Source organism: Acinonyx jubatus, chromosome B4 (assembly GCF_027475565.1).
Source record: "Acinonyx jubatus isolate Ajub_Pintada_27869175 chromosome B4, VMU_Ajub_asm_v1.0, whole genome shotgun sequence".
Classification (NCBI taxonomy): domain Eukaryota; kingdom Metazoa; phylum Chordata; class Mammalia; order Carnivora; family Felidae; genus Acinonyx; species Acinonyx jubatus.
The window spans coordinates 47,557,104-47,580,901 of NC_069387.1; the positions used below are offsets into that span (position 1 = coordinate 47,557,104).

The 23,798-nt window shown below is 39.5% G+C and overlaps 2 protein-coding genes across 7 annotated transcripts in view; one reads left to right on the forward strand and one right to left on the reverse strand.

Annotated features, from left to right (window-relative positions):
* The window catches only part of PDE6H (phosphodiesterase 6H), a 178,215-nt gene that overhangs the window by 112,448 nt on the left and 41,969 nt on the right, over positions 1 to 23,798 (forward strand). The gene's annotated exons all lie outside the window — the stretch shown is intronic.
* ERP27 (endoplasmic reticulum protein 27) lies at positions 659 to 23,361 on the reverse strand. 4 transcript variants are annotated; one of them, XM_053225861.1, is made up of 7 exons: positions 23,115 to 23,348; positions 22,644 to 22,744; positions 20,627 to 20,764; positions 7,654 to 7,770; positions 3,536 to 3,661; positions 1,229 to 1,468; positions 659 to 823 (listed from the first exon to the last, which is right to left on the reverse strand). In XM_053225861.1, the coding sequence occupies exons 1-7, from the start codon at positions 23,206 to 23,208 to the stop codon at positions 776 to 778; spliced, it is 864 nt and encodes a 287-aa protein (XP_053081836.1). In that variant the 5' UTR covers positions 23,209 to 23,348; the 3' UTR covers positions 659 to 775. The 4 variants fall into 4 exon arrangements, with proteins under 4 accessions (XP_053081836.1, XP_014917224.1, XP_053081837.1 ...); XM_015061738.3 differs by having other exon boundaries at positions 1,229 to 1,426; positions 23,115 to 23,338; XM_053225862.1 differs by lacking the exon at positions 7,654 to 7,770 and having other exon boundaries at positions 23,115 to 23,361.

The following is a 23,798-nucleotide window of genomic DNA, read 5'->3' on the forward strand; positions in this document are numbered from 1 at the left end:
CCAAGTTAACAATAACACATTAGTGGCTCATGGCCGGACGCTAAACAGTGGACACCGAAGGGTGAGGTGCCTACTGCTTAATTGGGCATCTGGGTATTTACAAAAGGTTTGGCCTGCAAAGAGATGCCAGTCTTTTCCTATAACATTATTGCTTTTTATTTATTATGCGGTTGTTGATTTACATGGGGAGTTAGGAACGCTACACAAGCATAGAGTTTTTACATAGTCTGTTTCTGCTGAGTTTAGAGACTTGGAAATACCGGTTGACCCCGGCAAAAACGCAGTTCTGCAAAGGTGTTTAAACCTTCCTTTTGTTCTCGGCTGGGAGTTAGAGAGGGACATGTGCTCATGAGGAAGGTAGAGTTTCAACCCTTAAACAACCACTAAAGAGCAGAAACTATGTTGCATGTACGTCCTGTGCAGTGTAAAGATTCAATATTAAATGACAAATCAGAATATCCTCCCTCCAGGAATGCCTCTCCTTCAAAGAAATATCACAATATTTCTCTTAAAGGCTCCATTCAGTGATGTGTGTTGCCGTGTATGGGACTACACAGTATGAATGCGTAGAAGATCGGATGGGTAGTGAGAGAGTGTAGACAATTTAAAAGAAAGGATAAGGAGAGTAAATGAGATTTTAAGGAACAAAATGGAGGGGTGTGTGTGTGTGTGTTTAAGGCCTGTTCATCCTGTTGGTTAGCATCTCTGAAGTTTGAGTTGCCCTTTTGTTATATCGTGTAAATTCTTAGTAGTATGCGGGAGTATCAGGGAGAGCTCAGAGTTCCACCTTTGGAGTCTTTTCTTCTGATTCATGATTTTCTCTCTGAAAAACATCACAACACTATTATTTAGATTTGGGGCTCTTGGTTTTGAGAGATTAGCAAAATGAGTTATGTAATTACTCCTGGAAGACCTAAATCCATCTTTAATTTTTATTTCACGAACTCTTATATATGGGAATCTTATTTATTTCCCATTAATAATGCAAACAGAATGGTAAAACCCCAAATTCAGCTCCTTTGCATGTGCAAGACATCTTCCAAAGATGCATGTGTAGTTCTATTCTCACGATTCTATCCTAACAAGCCTCCTGATCCTGTCCACCATATCCTCATGTACTTTTGCTCTTAGTCAAATCCAGTAGAGCTTAAAGAATTTTTATTCAACAGGAAATGAGAAGACACAGAGAGTAACACTCAACTTGCTCTTCCTGAAGTCTCCCACTTACCAGCCGTTTCCCTCCCAGGAATCCATCACAAAAGTTCTGCACATTCTCCACTGAAACTTCCGCTCTGGGTAGTGTATCCCATTCCTCATCTAGAGTCCGGTAAATTGCCAAAGCGGGCAGTTGAGACTCCTTTAGTTTGAAAAATGAGATCACTTTCCCATTGGCCTTCACACCACTGTCCACCAGAATAAAAAGAATCTGCAGTTGGAGAGGTTTGAAAGGGAAACATCTATCTGAGGTCCGGAAGAGAAAGAGACTTTTCACAATTGTTGCAGTTTATACTGATTGAACTTATGGTCTGTGCCATCCAATTGAATGGATTGCTTCTTATTTTTCACTGCTTTGGTATTTTACCCCTTTGATCAAGTTTATTTAATTTTAAGAACACAGAATTGGAAGCAACTTTAATGATTAGCTAAATAAGCAAGGATAGCCTAATGGTTAAAAGCAGATGATACATTTTAAGTTTTGTGTCTGGTACTTTCTAGCTGTGTGACTTTGACACATTACTCAGCCTTTCTGAGGCTCAGTGTTCTCATCGGCAAAATAGGCTTTTGTTGGGGGAGATTAAATGAGAGGATCCATCTAGTATTTTCAGTACAGTTTTTAGCATATGATAAATGCTTGATAAATGTCAACTATTTTATATTATTAAATCAAACCTTCTACCCAAAGTAGAAATATTTAGAATATTCTTGTTAGAGGATCGTCTACATTTAGAAACACTGAAAACTGCCAGTGTTAGGGAAACAACCACCAGAAAGTCAACTTATGTTACTACCAGACAGATGTCAGTATTGAAAATGTCTCTAGTTTAATGCAGTAGCCTTGAAGTGGTTGAAGTTTTACTATTTCAGTCATACCAAACAGAACTGTACAAAGTAGAGAGGGGACAGAAATAAACATTTATGGGACATCTAGTAGGCCCCAGGTATGATAGGTGCTTTATATGGGAAATAAGTCCTGAGTTTAAAACTTTAAGAGGCAATGGCAGAGAATAAATAAATTGTGACTAAAAAGTGATTTTTATTTTCAGCATCTTTGGGTCTCTATTTTCTTCACTTTTCAATACAGAAAAAAAATAGACTTACCACCAAAGGAAGATATGGTTATATAGGTCTTTAATAGTATGAAATACATCTTTAACTTAATTTAATTAATTTTTTTTGAATTTGAAAGCAAAAAAGTTTATCTTTATTGCTTCATTTTATTCATATTGAAAATATTTGTACCTTTTTTAAGTTTTAATTTTTTTATTTTTAGGAAACTCATTCATCAGCCTTCTTTGTTTGTTGTTTGTTTGTTTGTTGTTTGTTTGTTTTTGTTTTTCAGGAGTAGAATTCAGTGATTCACCACTTACATACAACACCCAGTGCTCATCACAAGTGCCCTCTTTAGTACTCACCACCCATCTAGCCCACCTCCCACCCACCTCACTCTGGCAACCCATAGTTTGTTCTCTATCATTAAGAGTCTTTTGTGGTTTGTTTCCCTGTTGTCTCTTTTATTCCCTCCTTCCCATATATCCATCTGTTTTGTTTCTTAAATTCCACATATGAGTGAAATCATATGGTATTTGTCTTTTTTTGACTGACTTATTTCACTTAGCATAATACATTCTAGCTCCATCCACATCATTGCAAGTGACAAGATTTCATTCTTTTTGATGACTAACATTCCATTATACACACACACACACACACACACACACACACACACATATATATATAAATTCACATTTCCTTTATCCATTGATCAGTCAATGGACATTTGGGCTCTCTCCATAGGTTGGTTATTGTAGATAATGCTGCTATAAACATTAGAGTGCATGTACCCCTATTAATCTGTATTTTTGTATCTTTTGGGTAAATACCTAATACAGCAATCACAACATCTTTATTTTTATTTATTTAAAAAAATTTTTTTTTAACGTTTATTTATTTTTGAGACAGAGAGAGACAGAGCATGAACGGGGGAGGGTCAGAGAGAGAGACACACAGAATCTGAAACAGGCTCCAGGCTCTGAGCTGTCAGCACAGAGCCCGACGCGGAGCTCGAACTCACGGACTGCAAGATCACGACCTGAGCCAAAGTCGGATGCTTAACCGACCGAGCCACCCAGGTGCCCCAATTGCAACATCTTTAATTTTAAAAAGGAGTAATGTGACTTATTATGTCCCAGTTCTTAATTCATGATCTCTTAATCATACTCACTTTCCCTATTTATCTAACCTCCCTGGACCCATCTGCTTTTTTTAGTGTCCTAGTACTGAGTATTCAAAAGGGTATCTGCCATTCCAGACTTACCTTCCCCTGGAAGAGCTTGGCAGCATTTTGGTATCTGTGCATGCTTTCCTCATACTCTGGGGAGGCCTTGTTCATCATCAGTAGAAGATGAATCTGAATCATGCTATTAAATAGGCCAATCGCAGTCTGGCAAATTGAAGTGTATTATAGTTAAATGGAATAGACAAGGAACAACAACAACAAACCATTAGTGGCAACCCAGTAAATAGGTAGGCTGAAATATAAATGAGAACTATCCACCCATAACACAAATGATAACTAGCCTCCATCTCGGCCCTCCATAAGTCTTCCCTTGGGCAGTCATGCAACTGTGTAGATCCCTATCATCCATGATGAAAAAGGCTGAACTGAGCAACCATTGGGATATTGTAGAAATGACAGAGTGTGACTTCCAAGGTTAAGTCATCAAAAACATAGGGGCATCTGCCTTCTCTCTTCTATCACTCATGCTGGGGAAAGCCAGTCCCAGTGTTGGACACACAAGTAGCCTTATGAAGAGATTCACACAGCACAAAATGAAGGTCTTCTACTAATAGCCAGCACTGACTTGCCAGGTATGTGAAGCAGATCCTATAGCCCTAGTCCAACCCTCAGATGACTGACTACCTCTCTGACCAATGACTACAACCTCACAAGAACCCCCAGATCAAAAGCACCTCGCCTAGCTTCTCCCAAATTGTTAACCCACAGAAACCGTGTGAGATAATCAAACTTTACTGTTTAAAAAAGCTGATAAATTTTGGGGTAATCTGTTATACATCAATAGACAACAAATATATCATGTAACTTATCAGTTACTTCTTCTCAGTCCCTTTCCATGTCGCAAGAGCAGTCAGATACACTTTTGAATGCTTATTATGTGCTGGACACTGTTTCCAGGTCTTTACATATAATAACCAACTTGATCCTCAAAGTTTCAGTTTTATACATGAGGGAATTAAGGCATAAACTCTCCCAAAGTTACATAAATTGTGGACTGGGATTCACACCAGGCAGTCTGGCTCCAGAGTCCATGCTCTTTTTTTAAAAATTTTTAGAGAGATAGAAAGCAAGAGGAGAGGAGAGGGGCAGTGGGAGGGGGAGTTGGGGAGAGAACTTAAGCAGCTGCATGCTCAGTGTGGAGCCCGAACACAGGGCTTCATCCCACGACTCTGGGATCATAACCTGAGCCAAAATCAAGAGTCAGAAGCTCAACCAACTGAGCCACTCAGGCACCCCAGAGTCCATGCTCTTAACCATCAGGTTGTCCTGCCTTATACATAGTTAATTGCAAAACCCCATCTAAACCAACTCAAATGAAAGCCATTTGCCTGAAACCTCAGCAATAAGATAAGCTCTTCAGGAGGCCAGAAGCATTGGCCCTTTTTTGCTGATTAGAGATGGTGATTTCCCATGAAGTTATCAGTGACGGAGGGGAGTAGTACAGCCATGAGCCAGAGTGAGGAGAAGAGAGAGCATGAAACTATGGCACTGGCTCTCTTCACTTTTGTTTTTCTTTCTTTTCCTGAAACCGTGCTCCAGAGTCTCTTTTAAATAAATCCTATCCCTTTTCACCTCTCCTGCTTAAATACAGAAAGCATTTCTATAAAACTAGCATGTGTACAGGAAGCGAGAGTATGGTGGATGAATGAACTGTAAGACAGAGTCCCAGGATGCTGAGAAGGGGAGCCAGCTAGGTCGGATTCTTCTGGAAGCTACACACTACTCCGTAGAGATTTTCCAGCAGTATTGGCCAAGTAGGCAAGGAATGTTCAATGAGCTCTTTTCCAAAACTTTCTTCCTGGAATTAATTAATTTATATTTTAGAGAGAGAGAGAGAATGAGCAGGGGAAAGGGGCAGAAGGAGAGAGAGAGAATCTTAAGCAGGCTCCACACTTAGGATGGAACCTGACGCAGGGCTTAATCCCATGACCCTGGGATCATGACCTGAAGGTTGCTTGACCAGCTGAGCCACCCAGGTGCCACTCTACCTGGAGTTTAAAGCCAGTTCTTAGATTTTAAATTTGGGAGATTGGATGTTAAATAAGAGTCTCTTGTTTTACTAGATCCTGCTACCTAAACTTAAAGCATGCATGTATCCTCCTAGAGCTGAGTTGGAGAATAATTTTGGGGAAGTCAAGAAATCAAAGCTAAAGAGTCAACAAGTACAGCTGTCTTACATTTTGGGTCTACCCAGCTGTCTTGGGTATATCAGAAGTGATTAATTTAATCTTAACAGACAGTCTGATTTTCCACCTTGAAGCTAAGTATCAAGTGTGGGCATTAAACATATACAGCTGGCTTAATACATGATTGTGAGTTTCTGCCTCCTCATTGTTACTGGTGCAAACCTCTGCATCAACAGCAGATGAGAAATAGCTATAGTAGAGGAGGCAGGTCTCCAAATGAGAAAAATATCACCTTTGGGAAATGTAGAAGTCACAGCAAAAGGTGAACTTGCTTTTCTAAAGAAATTCTTACCTAATTTCTTCTTGATGTGATTTGCCTTCACTACTAATGTGGAATTTAAAGTAATATGTCATTACTTTATAAGATAAGAGATGAACTAGGCATAAGAACTCAGGAAGGCCAGTCCTTGTTTAGTTAGCCTGCAGAACTCCAGGACCCTGGGGCCATAAACCTAGGGACTCTAAGATCATCTTTTCTTTTCCCACAAGCACTCCTGACCTCTACAAATATAATCATGAGAATAATGATGTCTAGGAGAAAACTGCCTTTTTGATTATTGCTGCCAATACCCCTGGGGTGCGTGTGTTTGGAATCTTAACAGAGGTGGAAATGGAGTCACCACTCTATGAAGACAAACGTGGTGTGAAAGATGGACAGGAATTTAGTCAACAGGAAAAGGGGTGTTTCCTATTGAAGGCTGTGTGGGGCAATGGAAAAACCACAGGATTCTGTCAGACTAGTCATGAAAAAAAAAAAAAAAGCAGGGACAAGTGCAGAGAGCTGTTTCGGAAGCTCAAATTGCTAGTCATATGGCCTTGAGGAACTTCCCTTTTCTGAACTCTCTTTTCTTTCCTGTGAAATGGGAGTAGACAATATGAGCTAATCCATCAGGAGTTAAAATTTCTGCCTTCAGTTCTACCTTTCTGACTTAGTGACCTTGAATAAGTCACTTGGATCTTAAATGTGCTCCTTGATAAAATGGGCATAGTAATTTTCTCTCTTTGGCTTCAAAAAATCAATGTGAACATTAAGTGAGAAAATGGGTGTGAATTGGCTTTGTGAGTTCTAAAAACCATGATGTGCTCTAAAGTACTGTTATTAGAGAATGCACAGCATTTCAGAACTGATGACATCACTGGAAATTAATACGCTATCACCTTATGTTCTACACCAGGGAAAAGAAAAGACGGGACAGAGAAGGTAATTAATTCACTGTGTACGCTGTAGAATGTTAGACAACCAGAAGATGATCGGAATGGGTGGGCTGATGCCTTCACCCAGGTGGCATGCAGTGTGCAACTCCATAAGAAGATAAACCTAGAAAGAAAGCTATGTCACCATGAGGGTCTAGGCATGTGTAGGGGGTGCCAGACCAAGAATTGTTAGTTACAGGTCCACAAGGAGGTAGGACGAAGTTTTAAAAACTTTTGTAGAAATTTTACATTGCTGTAACATCCAAGTATGTGATCAGTGGGCTTTATTTTTTAATATTTAATTTTTCTATTAAATTGTATTTTGCAAGTGGATTGGTCCCTGATGCCTTTGGAAAAGTGGATCTTCAGCATCGATTACAATTTTGTTTGAGAAGTGTGGTCTAGAGTGTTGCTTAGATGAGTTGCTTTTAGCGAACACTCTCAGACAGCAAAGCTCAGAAGTGTTTGGCTCGGTCACCTTGACTCTACATTTTGGCTCTCTTCCTTACTAGTCGTCTGATGAGTGTTTAAGTTTTCTAACTCTGTTTCTTTCTTTGTTGAGGAGGGACAAGTCTATCAAACTTAAAGAGTTGGAGTAAAGTTTGCAACATAAACAGCTGAGTGTTCAGTTAATATCAGTTACTGTTATTATTGGTCAAAGGATTAAAACTCCTGGAAGGAGAGATCTCTGTATGGAGACAAGTGCCCTCCCTGACATAGGGACTTAAGGGTCTGGAGCCAAGGACTATTGTTTACCGCAGGGTTGTACTCTGTCACCAAGTGGAGGCTGTTGATCTCAATGAAGCGGCTTAATTTGGTGGCATCAATGCTTTCAATGTCTTTGCTCTCTAAATCCAATTGTTCGTTATCCACCTGGGTAACACAAAAAGGATAAAATTGTCACTGTTTTGATTTTATTTATTCATTGATAAATATTTCTTGACTATCTACCACGTGTCAGGCACTAAAACTCAAAAGACATAAAGGGAAATAAGAAATATTCTCCACTTTCAAAGAACACACTGTCCTGTGGGATACAGAAATGTCACCACAGGGGAATCATGGGCCCATATGTCACCTAAAGGAAGAGCAGAGAAGTTTCCAGGAGGAAGTAAGTCTTGAAAAATAGCTAAAATTTGGTTAGATGAATGAGGATGGGGAGAGAGTTTTAATTCGAAAAACAGTATTTACAATGGACAAAAAGATGAGAGATCCTATGTTCTGGAAGCTGCAGTTAGTCATAACTATAACAGTAATTCTAGTTAAGTATGAGTAGCAGAGGGACAAGGTTAGTGGGGTAGGCTGGGGCAAACTTCTGAAGGGCCTTGAAGTCAAGCTAAATAGATTACACTCTAAGAACCTGAAGTCAAGGGTTTACATTTACATAATCAGATTTATGTATGTACCCTTTTAATGTGAAATAATATGCTCACACAGAGAAAAGCATGAAACATAAAATGTAAAACTCAGTGTTTAAAAAATTATCACAGAGCAAACAACTGTGGAGCCACCACTTGGGTAAAGAAGTAGAATATTGCCAGAACTCCTGATGCCTTCTGTCTTCCCTTCTAATCCATAATTTGCCCTTTTCTTTTTTTTGCCAAAGGTGACCATTACCTGACTTTTATGGTGGCCATTTTCATCCTTTTCTTTATAGCTTTAGATGCACTTAAAGATGCACTTTTTAATCCTATGGTTTAGTTTTCTTTTTTAAAACTTCATGAAAATAGAAATTAACAGTATATCTTATGTACACATATCTCATTTCTTTGCTTAACATTCTGTATATAGTCATTCATGTCATCACATGTAGCTGAAATTTGCTCATTTTCCTTGGCATATAATACTCCATTGTATAAATATGCAAAACTTACTCATTTTACACTGATGGATATTTAGGTTATTTCCAGTTGCTGATTATTAAAATAATGCTGCAGTGAACATTCTTGTTCATGGGACATAACCGTTGTCCATATACCTTGGATTGGGATTTTTCATGAGAGAGTGTGTGTATTTTCAACTAACAACTGCCAAGCTATTGGGGCATCTGGGTGGCTCAGTTGGTTAAGCATCGAACTCTTGATTTTGGCTCAGTCATGATCTCATGGTCATAGATCCAGCCCTATGTTGGGCTCTGTGCTTGGGATACTTTTTCTCCCCCTCTCTCTGCCCTTCCCATACTCACACACACACACACACACACACACACACACACACACTCTCTCTCTCTCTCTCAAAATGGATAAATAAACTTAAAAAAATGCCAAACTATTTTCTAAAGTAGATAATAATTTCTGCTTACACCTATATTGTTTGAAAGCTCCCATTGGTCCAACACTTGGTATTACCAGCCCTTATAATTTTATTCATTCTGGTGAATGTGTGGTAATGTCTTATTGTGGCTTTAATTGCATTTCCCTGAGTAACCCCTTGTATGTCCTCTTTTACGAAGTGTCAATTCAAATCATTTGCTTATTGTTCTATTGAGCTGTCTATCTTTCTTTCACTGGTTTGAAGATGCTTCTATACACTTTGTTATGTGAGGCTTTTGTTGCTTCTGTATGGCATATCTTCCTTCACAGGGACCTTCCCTTTTGTTGGCTATTGCTCATGAACAGAAGGTAATTTCAATGTAGTTGAGGTTATCAATATTTTCCTTGGTAACTAGTGTGTATTTTTGTTTTGTTTTGTTTTGTTTTTTTCAACGTTTATTTATTTTTTTTGGGACAGAGAGAGACAGAGCATGAACGGGGGAGGGGCAGAGAGAGAAGGAGACACAGAATCGGAGACAGGCTCCAGGCTCTGAGCCATCAGCCCAGAGCCTGACGCGGGGCTTGAACTCCTGGACTGCGAGATCGTGACCTGGCTGAAGTCGGACGCTTAACCGACTGCGCCACCCAGGGGCCCCTGTTTTGTTTTGTTTAAAAATCTTTGCACCAAAGTCATGAAGAAATTCTCTTATCTCCCATAAACATTATTTTATCTTTCACAATAGATCTAAGATCTACCTGGAACTTATTTCTCTCACTTTAAAATGGATGCTTAGATCCTTGATTTTTATCATCATCCTTCTCTAAAATATATATTAAAATCTACACATTTCCTCCTTACAGGGCTATAAATGTATCCATAAATTTTATATGTAGATTTCACTATCATTCAATCCAAATGTTTTCCAATTTCTGTTCTTATTTCTTCTCTAACCTATTGGCTCTTAAGAACTTAATTTAATCTTGTATTGATATGAATCAATATTAATCTTGTAATCAGTATTAACCTTGTAGCTTAATTTCTACATTTTATTTATAGCATTTGTCAACTTCTGCATGTGTTATATATGTCCTTAAAATTATGCATAATCTGCAGTTTTTTAACATAGTATTCTGTATAAACTAATGACTCACTTGGTTAATTTTATAATTCAGATTTTCTATATTCTTATTGAATTGTTTAACCAATTTATTTTATCAAGAGAGTAATATTAAAATCTCTGGGGTGCCTGGGTGGCTCAGTCTGTTAAGCGACTGACTTTTGGTTTTGGCTCAGGTAGTGATCTCACAGTTCCTGAGTTCGAGCCCTGCGTCAGGCTCTGAAAGCCAATTCGCAGGCTGCTTAATATTCTTTCTCTTCCCCTCTCTCTTTGTCCTTCCCCCACCCCCAAATAAATAAATTAACTTTAGGGGGAAAAAGTATTAAAATCTCCAACATGATTGTGAATTTAACCATTTTTTCTTATAACCCTGTTAGATTTGCTTATATATTCTTAGGCCATGTATTAGACTCTATCCTTTTACTTTCAATCTATCTTTCTATTTTACATGTGTCCCTATGTTTTAAAATATGTCCTTTGTAAAAAGCTCAGAGTTGTATTTTTTAATCCAGTCTGCCAATCCTTGTCTTTGCATTACATTATTTTTTATAGAATGTAATTACTAATATATTTATTTCCATATGCATTTCCCATTGTTTCTGTCTGTTCCAAATCCCACTTTCTTCCATTTCTGGACTACTTTGAATTGATTGAGCACTTTATATTATCCCTTCCTTCCCTTGATTGGCTTAGAAGTTACACAAGCTACAATCATTCTTTTGAAGATAACCAGCATGCACTATACAACATGCATTCTTTAGTTGTCAGAGTCTAATTTTAGCTGGCAATTTTGTCTCTTCCTGGACAATGTAGAGATTAGAACAATTTAATACAGTTTTCCTCCATCCAACTATATACCCTGACCCCACACTCAAGGCTTACAGATGATTATTATTGTGTATTATAATTTTAAATCTCATATTTTTTTGTGAGATTTCTTCATTTCTTCCTGTACTTTTGAGCTTCTATCTGGGATGTTTTGCCCTCTGTCTAGAAAGCACCTTTTAGTATGAGTCAGATCTTTTGGGCGACATAATCTCTCAGTTTGGTTTCTGAAAATATCTTTATTTCAGCTTTATTTTTCAAGCCTATTTTTGCTGGAGGTAGAAGTCTATGTTCACAATTATTTTCTTTCTGTTTTTGCAAGATATAATTCTTTATATGTAACATTCCACTCTTTCCACTGAGAAGTCATCAGTGAAATTTAGTATTGCCTTTTTGATGTTGCTTTGAGGGTAATCTCTTCTCTGATTTAAAATTATTCTCTTTTTTTTGGGGTGCCTGGGTGGCTCAGTCGGTTGAGCGTCTGACTTCGGCTCAGGTCATGATCTCACAGTCCATGGGTTCGAGCCCCGCGTCGGGCTCTGTGCTGACAGCTCAGAGCCTGGAGCCTGCTTCAGATTCTGTGTCTCCCTCTCTCTGACCCTCCCGCATTCATGCTCTGTCTCTCTCTGTCTCAAAAATAAATAAACTTCAAAAAAAATAAATAAATAAAATTATTCTCTGTTTCTTTGAGTCAGCTATTATACTATGGCATGGCTAAGGGTAGATTATATATATGATACATAAGTATAATTATATATGTGTAGAGGTATATGTGTGTATATCTATGTGCATGGGTATGTGTGTATATATATATATATATATATATATATATATATATTCATATACGATCATCCTAATCCAATTTCAGGGATTAAGATGATTTGTTGTAGTCCTTGGGAAGGATGATTTACTTATGGTAAATCCTTGTTCTTAGGGTACTGTTCTTTAGGGTTCAAAGTGGGGCAAAGACTGTTTTACTAAATCTACCTCCTACTTCCTCATCTGGGCCCTGGATTTCAACATTTACTTTTCAGGTTCCTTGAGTGTCACAAAAAAGCTGTTAAACTTCTCAGACCCTTGACTACTTCTTTAAAAACTGGCAAGAAGAGCCCCCTAGACAAAAAGCGGTCCCAATACAGGGTTTTCCTTTTGGGGTTTTATCTTCTAGATCTTAGTCTAGTTATTTCTCTCTCTCTCTCTCTCTCTTGCTAGTTCTCCAAAGACTCTTGCCCCCTTTACTATTTGCCTGGATTTTAAAATAAATTGTTATTGGTGAAAGGGATTATTTGGTTACCTAGTCTGTAATCCCAGATTAGCATTTTAGAGCTACCTTTCCACTATACTCAGATACATTAAAAGATAGGACTTCATACTGTCAATTCTTATCCCCAGAGTTTTCCATTCCCCTCCCCCAATCTACTCCTGTCCATAAAGCACAAGATAATACTTCCATCACCCAGAGCAACTATGCCTACAGACAAATGCTAGCTTCTGAACAGTTCTGTTTCTTAAAATAGTTTGAATCACTTTTGAGATCCTTGAGCTACCAACCCTTGGACATCTCAACCCCTTTCCCTTATGTCTGCTTTCTCATATAGGTCCTACCCAATCTGCTCTTGGTCTGGATCAGAACTATCCTTTTACCCCCCCAAGCTCCTTTCTCTGAGTCAACCCAGCAAAGTCAGAGATAAGTGTCGTTTTAGTTTATGCAGGAAGGAATTCATTTAAAGGTAAATTAACGGTAAATTAAACACTAGGAATCCAAGATTGCTCATTATGCCCTTCGCATGATGACTCCCAGTTGCATATTTTTCTCTTCTTTTGTTCAAGGCGGTTTCCCATTGGTTAGTTAAAAGTAATATGCACCTTTAAGAAGTCCAAGGCACGCTATGGTTAATATTATTAATTCTGGATATATCTCCTGTAATACATTTGCAAATGAATCATTTGTTGAGTGCCTGTTGTATATTAGGCACTGAGGCACAGGAGTGCTGACATTCACTCAGATAGCGATTTAATTATTTTATGACTGTTTTGCACAACTCAAATTTAAGAAATAAATAAATGCTGAGGTACAAAAATATGTATTTCAAAATATGAGTTTTGAAAAAAATTCATCAAAACCATAGGATATTTTAATTTTTTTTTTAGACGGAGAGAGACAGAGCATGAGCAGGGGAGGGCCAGAGAGAGAGGGAGACACAGAATCCAAAGCAGGCTCCAGACTCTGAGCTGTCAGCACAGAGTCTGACCTGGGGCTTGAACTCATGGACCCTGAGATCATAACCCGAGCTGAGGTCAACCGCTTAACCGACTGAGCCACCCAGGCGCCCCCAAACCATAGGATATTTTAAAATGTGAAGTCGCGGGGCACCTGGGTGCTCAGTCGGTTAAGCATCTGCTTCTTGGTTTTGGCTCAGGTCACGATGTCATGGTTTGTGAGTTTGAGCCCGGAGTTGGGCTCTGCGCTGCTGCTGGTGCACAGCCTGCTGGGATTTTCTTTTCTTCTCTCTCTCTCTCTGCCCCTCCCCCCTGTGCATGCTCTATCTCTCTCAAAATAAATAAAAATAAAATGTGAACTCTCTCTCTGTATATTTAATTGTTTTAATATTCACAAAGTGGAACCGAGGGGAAGGTTTGGGGCAGAAATATAAAAGCAAAAGGAAAAGTCTTCCTAGGGGGAGTCCTGGCCCAGCCTCTCTTATCCTCCTTCCCAGGGCACTAAGAGTGACGAAAGAAAGAAAATGAGCCCACAGGATCTTTGAGGCTGCTTAAGGCCTGCTTTGCCAGCTGGCATGTGTCCTTCGAACTTAAGGCTTTGCTAATTGCAAACATCAAACTCATCATTATTATAATCACAGTCAGGGTCCTTTTACTATTTCATATGTCTGACTACTTCCTGATGACTCGTCTAGGAACTCTAGCGGCTGGGCCTCACCTAACAGAGCTGTGCTGCGGTCAGGAAGCCCCTCCCTCTCTGCTCTTTTCCAGGCAGTCCTTCCCATTTCCCAGAACAGGGAGAGCAGGAAGCCCAGTTATTCCAGGTGTTTCTGGGCTTAGGGAATGCAGCATCCTGGAGGCGGAGGATGTTAAGTGGCGATAACATTCTCGAAGTAGCAAAGAGTTTTAATAAAAACCACTCTCCTGAAGTCTCTCCAGTTTGTAGTGCTTTTTTTAATAAAACATGGCCGACTGGGTCACTCTTTCGTAAGCTAATAAACTCTGGAACGTCATGTGTAGGGCTCCTGGAAACAATATTCGAACAGGAAATCTCCCTCTGTAAAGGGAAGTATTTGCATAATGCCCTGGACAGAAAATCTGATCCTGAAACCAAGAGCTGGGGAAAGATTTTTTAATATATTTTTTTTCTGCCGTGTTTGGAAAGAATTTTACTTGAGATATCATATTATTTTTCTTCCCCAAGAAAGAAGCACCAGAAGAAAAACAGAAACTGTAAACCAGAAGAGTTTCCACCTTACAATACAATTTTGAGACTCCCCAAAGAATATTTGAAGTGGATTATTTTGTTTTAGATACTACTATCATACCAAAAGATTAATCAGTTTTTTTTTCTGTTCATTAGTACTTCAGCAATATTCTTTTGAATTTCTATGTATTTCTTTAATTAACAACCCAGCACTTCATAAAGTATATTAAAGTTGTCTTAGTTTACACCACAGTTACAGTATTAAATATCTTGAATAACACTGAGAAATCATTTGTTAAACAAAATCCCTCATGTCCCTGGGTTTGTTTTTATAAACCCTTTTAGCTTGCCATAGAGTTCATAAAACTATACTTTAGAAAAAAAACTGAATAATTTGACATACCTTACTTCCTTCATTTATTAGTTTATTTTTATGCACTCATTCCTTTTGATTCTCTTTGTTTGGAAAGGTGCATTCCTTTTTTTTTTTCCTTCATTTCCTTCCTTCTTTCTTTCCTTCCTCTTTTTTCTTTCTTTCTTTCTTTCTTTCTTTCTTTCTTTCTTTCTTTCTTTCTTTCTTTCTCTCTGAGAGAGAAGAGGAGGGGCAGAGAGAGAGAATCCCCAGTAGGCTCTGCACTGTCAGCATGGAACCCAACATGGAACTCAATCCCATGAACTGTGAGATCATGACCTGACCCAAATTCAAGTCAGAAGCTTAACTGACCTAAGCCACCCAGTGCCCGAAGGTGCTTTTCGTATAATAAGTAGCCAGCACATAACCATGTAAGGAATGGAAGAATGCTTTTACTGTGTTTCCATTACTATCCTATTGGGTCAAAGTTAGGCTAATTATATTTCTTAAAATAGAGGTGATTGAAGAAACCCAAAGCGGGATAAACATTCAAATAATATCTGAAATTCCATTTTAGAACAGGCTCATGGTTTATTCAACCCAGGATTATACCTCCATTAGGGCAACAATGAGAGCACTTGAGAGTGTGTGGAGGGTCTCCCTACAGTCACACTCACAAAAGACAAGCTGTCGTACACACTAAACAAGTTGTCATACACAACTGATTATTGTTCCACTTAGTTCAATTTTTCCTGATCACGTTTATATAGCTGTCCTGCCTGTTTTTGGAGAGTGGTGTATTCCATGAATATGACAGTTGCTGGCTTCTTATTGCTCAAACATTTCAAAGCACCCAGTCCTGTCAACTCATTGCAGTCATACTGTGTTTTCACCTATCATTATTCCAGTTTATCTCCAAATATGTTCTTACCACTGAAAACTCTCTATGTCTAAATCCTGAGATTTCTTTGCCAAAATGTGTAATGCCTAGAGTAAATCTGGAGAAATGATGCTAGGGTTTAAGTAGTGCAAAGGCAGGGGTGGGGGTGGGGTTGAGGAATCGTTTAGGAGCAAGTGCTCTAAATAAGTAGGCTTTAGCATGAGAGGCATTAGAATGGATAGAATCTAGGAGTAAAAACAAAGGTTTTTGTCAGGGTTAAGTACTTTGGAAAGTCACTCTCGTATCACAGAAATGGCATGATTTGGAGACAGCTATGCTGGGTATGAATCAGGTGTCTGTTTACTCTATAGACTTTTCCTTAATTATTTAAAAAAATTTTAACGTTTATTTATTTTTGAGAGACAGAGAGAGAGGGAGCATGAGCAGGGAAGGAGCAGAGAGAGAGGGAGACACAGAATCCGAAGCAGGATCCTGGCTCTGAGCAGTCAGCACAGAGCCTGACGTGGGGCTCAAACTCAGGAACTGTGAGATCATGATCTGAGCCGAAGTGGACACTTAACCGACTGAGCCACCCAGGCCCCCCTACTCTATACACTTTTGACAACTGAATTGATCTCATGGAACTTTAGCTTCCTTCTGGATAATGCAGGGACCATAATAATGATTGCGTCGGATTTGTGCAAGAATTAAATGGTAGAACACTGAAAAACACCTAGCATAGTGTCTATGATAAATTAGGTACTAAAAACAAACATAAAAACAAACAGAATGAACTATACATTTAAGATGAAGGTAGGGACCAAGAAATTTGCAACAGGTTCCCATTTCCTCATTGAAAAATGCATAGTCTTGATGTTCTTTAAAAAAAAAAAAAAGTCATCCCAAACTCCTGAATGATAATCCTGTTAAAATATGGACCAAATTTTTGAAAGTATAAACTGAGAAAAATATGTTTATCTAAAAGTTGGCGCAGCACAAGCTGAACCTCTCCCAGACCTGCCAGTGGAGTAGGGCGGAACCGGTGTGTTTGTTTTTGGTATGGTACAACAATAATCTCATCCACAGTGTTCCCAGGAGTTCATTCAGAGTGGGGCTGCCCTTCGCGGTAAACAACAAGCAGATGCTAAGGGAGCATGAACAGCTCTGGGAAGTCATCTACGGGGCTTCACAAAGGATAGATTGTAAGCAAAGCTAATGTGCCTATTAGGGGTTATAAAATCTGTAGAGACATTGGAAGCAACAGCACTTGTTTTTTTCTTTCCCACATGTGTATCTTGGTAGTACTAAGACATTTACTTACTTATTTATTTATTTATTTTAGTACCAAGACTTTTAAAATCAGTTCTTTATGAGGGGCACCTGGGTGGCTCAGTCGGTTAAGTGTCCAGCTTCGGCTCAGGTCATGATCTCACAGTTTGTGGGTTCGAGCCTGGAGTCAGGCTCTGTGCTGACAGCTCAGAGCCTGGAGCCTGCTTCGGATTCTGTGTCTCCCTCTCTCTCTGCCCCTCCCCCCACTCCCTCTCTCTCTCAAATAAATAAACATTAAAAACAAATAAAAAAAATCAGTTCTTTATGAGACTTAAAATAAACTGGGAGAGAAGTACTTGTGGAGATGTAGCTGATTAGAATTTTTTTATTGTAGGGTTACTACCAGTGGTCCAACAGTCACGCAAAAGGCATTAGCCTCACTTTCCATCTTTCCTACCAAAGCTTTTCATTGGAAGAGCTTCATTTAATCCAATTTCACAATGGTGAAATGCACACCTGCAACTATTGTCCAGGTGGGAAAGAACTGGTGAAGGGACTCCGATGTGCTTTTGGAGGTGAGTCAGTTTCTCAAGTACTTCTGAGGGTCTTTGTGACCAGAGGCATATTGTGGGCTTTGGAAAACAAATGTGAACAATTCGTGGTTCCTACCCTTGAACTGCTCATGGTCTAATGGAGTAGTAGGTGAGACAGACACAAAGATACATGACACGCACTATAAAGTGATAAATATAAATAGAGATATCAAAGTATAGAGGAATAGGCGGGCCAATTTGAAGATTCCATGGAGGCTTTGTGTAGGATACAATGTCTGAACTCATTCACTGGAATCTGAGGAGTTAGCTGGGTGAGGCTAGGTGAAAGGAGGCATTGAGGGTGGTGGCATTTTAGGCAGAGGAACAGCCTGTGTGAGTGAAATCATGGAGTTGTATCATCAAACTGTGTATACTTGGGAAGTGAGAGGATAAAGCCTATGGTAGGAGCATGTTGGAAAAGGGACTAGAGAAGCAGATAGTGGCCAGGTCATAAAAGACTATATGTAACATTAAATATGTCAGGTTTTCATCTTGTAAGAAATGGGGAATGTTGAAGAGGTTTTAAGAAGGCAATACCATGGCCCAATTTCCATTTGAAATACAGCATTGTGATACCAATCTAGAAACTGGATATGAAGTAACAAAGGGAGAGTAAGAAGCTATCGAAATTGTTTATGTCAAAGATGCTAAGAGACTAAATAGGAAATAAAATAGAAAAAGTGAAGGGGAATATAGATCCAATAAGATTGGAGGTGCAATGGGCAAAAATTAGACCAAATGAACATAACCATTCAATACAATTGTTTTAGAGGAACAAATATAATTTAGCAGCTGCAGATGATAAATTCAGTTTTGAACATGTTGGGATGGTAGTGCTTATGAGTGTATCCAAATAGTTATATACAACAAGCATTCGAATCATGAGAGAGGTCCAGGCTAGAGATAAAGCACTTCAAATCCTCAGCAGACTCATGATAGTCAAACAATAAGAATTGTATTACCTAAGGAAAACTCATTCATTCATTCATTCATTCATTCATTCAACAAACACTTAATGAGCACCTGCTATATGACAGACACTTTTTTTGGGCTCTGTGGTTGAAGTAATGGACAAAATAGTCTCTGCTTCTACAGAACGTGAATTCTATAAACCAGATTAGAAAGAGCACTGGGTCAGAAAGCAGTGTAGATGGAGGCAGAGAAGGTTCAAGGAGACTAAGAAAAGCAGAAGAGGACCAGAAGTAGGCTCCTAGAAGTAATGGAAAGAAAGAATGTTAAAGAGATAGTCAACAATGTCAAACATGGCAGAGATGTTTACTTAAGTAAGACCTAAAGAATGTTCATTGGGTTTGGAAATATGGAAGCAATGCTGACCTCAGTGAAAGCAGTTTTGAGGGGGTGTGGAGCATAGATAAAATAGCAGTGTATTTAAGAGCTTAAAGAAAATTGGAGACACTGAATATAAAACACATTTAAAAGAGATGTGGATGAGAAGTGAAATATATAGGATGGAGGCTGGAGGGACAAGGCCATTTGTGCAGAAATCTTGAAAGCTTTATCTTTTGTCCCAATTTTGCATTTCCAATGGATTCTGGACATCTTTATCTTGATATGCCACCAACAATACAACCTTAACAACTAACTAAAGCATCAGAAAACCCTATTTTTTGTGTGTGCCCTCACTATTTCTACATACCCTGCCTTTAAACTGCCTCCTTTCCACAATTTTTATATTTAATCAGCAGCAGGACCTGCCTTTTCTTCACTTTCTATTGCTACCTCTCTACTGCAGACCCTCAGTACATGATTGATTTTGTCACCCTAACCAAAGTCCTCTCTAACTCTTGTGTTTTTGCTTAACAATCCATCCCAGCCATCACTGCCAAAATCATCTTGCTAAAAACACATTCCTGGTCATGTTACTCTCCTGATCTCAAGGCTTTAAGGGTTTTCTAGTGCCAACCCAGTTAAATGCAAACCCACTAAATTGGTATTCAAGTTTCTCCATAATATGGTTTCAATCAAACTTCTCTGTCTTATGTTTTTTTTCTCCAAACTTGTACCCTGAGATCCAGTCAAAGTGGCTTGATCACTGTTTCTTAAGTTTAATTTTTTCCCCACCTTGGACATGAATGCTCCTGTACTTTGTCCAAATTTTATCTACCCTTTAAATTCCAGTTCAGTCCAGTTTCTCATTAAAAAGTTTTTTTAATGTTTATTATTTTTGAGAGAGAGAGACACAGAGACAGAGACAGAGACAGAGAGCAAGTGGGGAAAGGGCAGAGAGAAAAGGAGACACAGAATCTGAAGTAGGCTCCAAGATCTGAGCTGTCAGCACAGAGCTTAATGTGGGGTTTGAATTTGTGAATGCGAGATCATGACCTCAGCTGAAATTGGACGCTTAACTGACTGAGCCACCCAGGTGCCCCTCCTTCCTCATTTTTTTTTTTTTGTCAGAATTCCTGCACTGCATTTATCCTTTTAACCATTATAATACTTTATCCACAGTGATGTTTTTTGCATTGTAGATACTTACAAATTATGATTACATTCTCTACTATGTTTTAAAGTCTATTGAAAGCAGGGGACATATTTAACATGTTTTTATTATCCGTATCTTGCAGATGACACAGATATTGTTTAATGCATGTTTGGTAAATGTAAGTGAACTCCCAGTGATATAAAAATATAAAATTTTAGAGCTCAAAATGACCTTAGAGATGATATGGTCAAACTCTTTTATTTTATAGATGAAGGAATTGAAACTAAAAACTGTTAAGTGACTTGCCCATGTCGCATGGCTGGTCAGTGACAAAGCAGTGCTATAATCCTACCTCTTGACTCTCAGTCCAGTCTTCTTTCCAACTCATGACAGCACCTGTTTGGGAAGCTTGAGTTGATCCACCGGCTTTGTCATTATCGTCCCTGACTTAATGGTCCCTGGCACCATCATTAGTGTTAAAGTCATAGAGCCCTTCCTAGTTGCACAAATTTGTGAATCCACAACCAAAGGAAAAACTGGAAGAAGGCTCGAGCAGCCCACCCAACTTACCAGGCGGAAGAGGGAAATGGTGTTCCCGGTGATGTTGTAGTGGGCCAGAACCTCAGAATCCGTGCTGATTCCAAATGACACGGCTTGGAATTTTTGCACCATACTGTGGAATAGGGACACTGCTGGGATTTCTAAATCCTGAAAACAAGAGGGGGAAAAAACCCACAGGGATTATTTTGGAGAGGAGACACATAGAAATAGAATAGGGAGTAGAAATGTGCTCACTCATATAAAAAAATAATAGACTTGATTTAGTGTCAAGTGAAACAACATTTACCTCTAAATTTGCAGTGGTATTGTTGAATTTGCCAGGCTTGGTGGGCTAATAGGTAACTACAAAATTGTAGCTAAGCCTGAAACTCCTGTCTGGCCTTACCATAAAACTTGCAGTTTATTAGCAGAGAAGGGCCTCAAAATCATAGACGCCTGTGGAGTTTGGCTGCACTGTCATTGATATACCCGAGGAGGCAAATGTCTTGGTAACAGTTTGTGGAGGAAAGAAGGAATGCAGAAATAAATAGGTACTGTGAAAGGTCCTGAAAGGAAAAAAATAATAATAATAAAGGAAATTAAAATGGAACTTAGAGGTTTTATTAACAAAAGTTTGTGCCGGATGTGGAAGAACAATCCTCTTCCCCTGCATTGAGCCTGAGGTATTGCCCATGAAGACACTGTTTCCGTGTTGTTCCAACTCTAGAACTCAGGCCTGCAGCAGACAGCAGGGAAACCACATCTAAGCGATGATCCAGTCCTTCTACAGCAAGCTGGCATCATTTTCCCTGCTGTCACAGGACCTTTGCCCATAGCAGCTCCAGGCAATAAACAGGAGGGAGCATATTGTTTTCTGACATCTTTCTGGGCTGGAGGAAGAGATGTGCAAAAAGAAAGAAGCTGACTAACCTTGCATCTGGGGTAATTGGACAGGGTGTGTGGAGTTCATCCGAGGCTATGAACAATTGCTAATCTAGGCTTGCCCTTTTTTAATTCCCCTTAGAGTGGAATTACTCATGGATCAAATGACGGACGGCATCTGGTGGCTGTTTAAGTTATTGCAAATTCCTCTATTCCCACTTTCTTTGCCTCTCCCTGCCTTTCTGAAGGTGGCCGTTTCTGTCTACCGCTCAGATCTCTCATCACTGAGAAACATGCTCCCCTGTCTTCCTTCCCCACATGCATCTCACTGAAGCTATTTCCAGCTGTGTACACAGAATTGACAGGGTGATGGTGACTAATTAGTGGAAATAGATAAGAAGGTCTGCAATAAGAGTAGGGGCTTGATCTGTGAGAATAACCAGATGTTACCTTCAAAGAAAGATAAAAATGCTGAAATGGTGCCCTTTCATTTATGGCTGCTTTCATTAGTCAGGCAGCCAATCTGGAAGATGGAGGCTAATACCTCAAATATTCAAAATGTCATTCTTTTTCAACATTTCGGAACAAACAAAGAGAAAGACAAGTGAGGGACTACCTACTTGGTAAGGCTTTAGAAAGAGATTAACTATTGACTTATGTGTTCCCTGGATAATAGAGGTTGGGTTTACTCTGGTCTCTGCCTCAGCAATCCAGACACTGACTTAACATTGAAAGCATTTATAGATGAGAAGATCCAGAACTCTTTTTTGGGGGGATGGGGGGAAGAGAGGGACAGAGGGAAAGAGAGAGAGAGAGGGAGAGAGAGAGAATCCCAAGCAGACTCCACACTCAGTGATGAAGCCCAATGAGGGGCTTGATCCCATGACCCTGGGATCATGACTTGAGCCAAAACTAAAAGTTGGATGCTCAACTGACTGAGCCACGCAGGCACCCCAAGACTGAGAAGTCTTGAATCAAGTGTGAGGAAGACATAATTCAGAGACTGGGAATGTCTTGAAATTGAGAGGTCTAGATTGATAAGCTGAAAGTGAAGTCTGTGCCCCTTGACTTCTAGTGCAGTGGCCAGCAGGTGACTCTCATGTCGGCTCTGAGGTAGAATGTTTCCGGTTCTTTGGGGGAACAGAAATGGGGTCACTGGACAAACCTGGAAGAAACCTATGACAGCCACCTCAGCAGCAGCAATGAATTCCATGGTAGCTGGGACATCTGTGAGCTGCACAGTTTCCCGGGAAGCACCAGGATCATCTACAGAGAGAGAGAGAGAGAGGGAGAAGCAGAAGGTTTTGGGGTATCACATGCAGAAGAAGCAGTTCTAAATGCTGAGGGTATCCATACTTTTTCTCTCCATACTAAGGCCAAGGAGATCACAGTCTCTAGTGGCACTGTCATCATCCCAAGGCTTTATTGTTTTATTAGGAAGGTGACTTCACCTCATGGTCTCTCTCTGAAGAATAATGCTAGGCTTCTCCTGTTTCTACTATGGAACACAAATCTTTATCCAGCATTTCCTAGAAGATGTTCTACATTGGGAGGAACAACACCCAGATCGCTACCATATTCCCTTTCCTTCACAATACTTTTGCCCTATGGTCACCCAAGTGCTTTTTTCTTTTACCTGAGGATTCCTGAACTTCTGCAGCAACTTCTGGAGATAGTTGGCACATGAAAAGAAATAATAGAAACAGGAATCTGCATTGGTCAGCTTCCATCCTTCTTTTTCTGCTCCTGCTCCAAGCCCTGGACCTGTTATGGGAGGCCAATTCACAGCAGCCTACTCCAGTTAACTGGCCATAGTGTTGTTAGTGTTCTGGGAACTTTGCAGCTGGTTCTATGGAAACCTTCAACTTCTGAGATTAAAGACCAGGTTCAGTGACAAGATCTCAGAACATAACCGGCCAGAAGAAAGTCAAGTCTGTTCATTTATAAAATTTTTTTTTTTACATTTTAAATTTATTTTTGAGAAACAGAGTGAGACAAAGCGTGAGCGGGGGAGGGGCAGAGAGAGAAGGAGACAGGATCTGAAGCAGGCTCCAGGCTCTGAGCAAGCAGTCAGCACAGAGCCCGACGCAGGGCTTGAACCCACAAACTGTGAGATCATGACCTGAGCCGAAGTCTGACGCTCAACGGACTGAGCCACCCAGGCGCCCCAAGTCTGTTCATTTAGATTAAATAAAAAGGAAATATTCTCTGCAGGTATTGATCTAAGTACTAGGGATACAAAGATAAGTATGATCTGATCCAGCCTTTCCCAGATTGTTAGTGTGAAAGATGAACAAATAAACAGATCATTTAAATATAA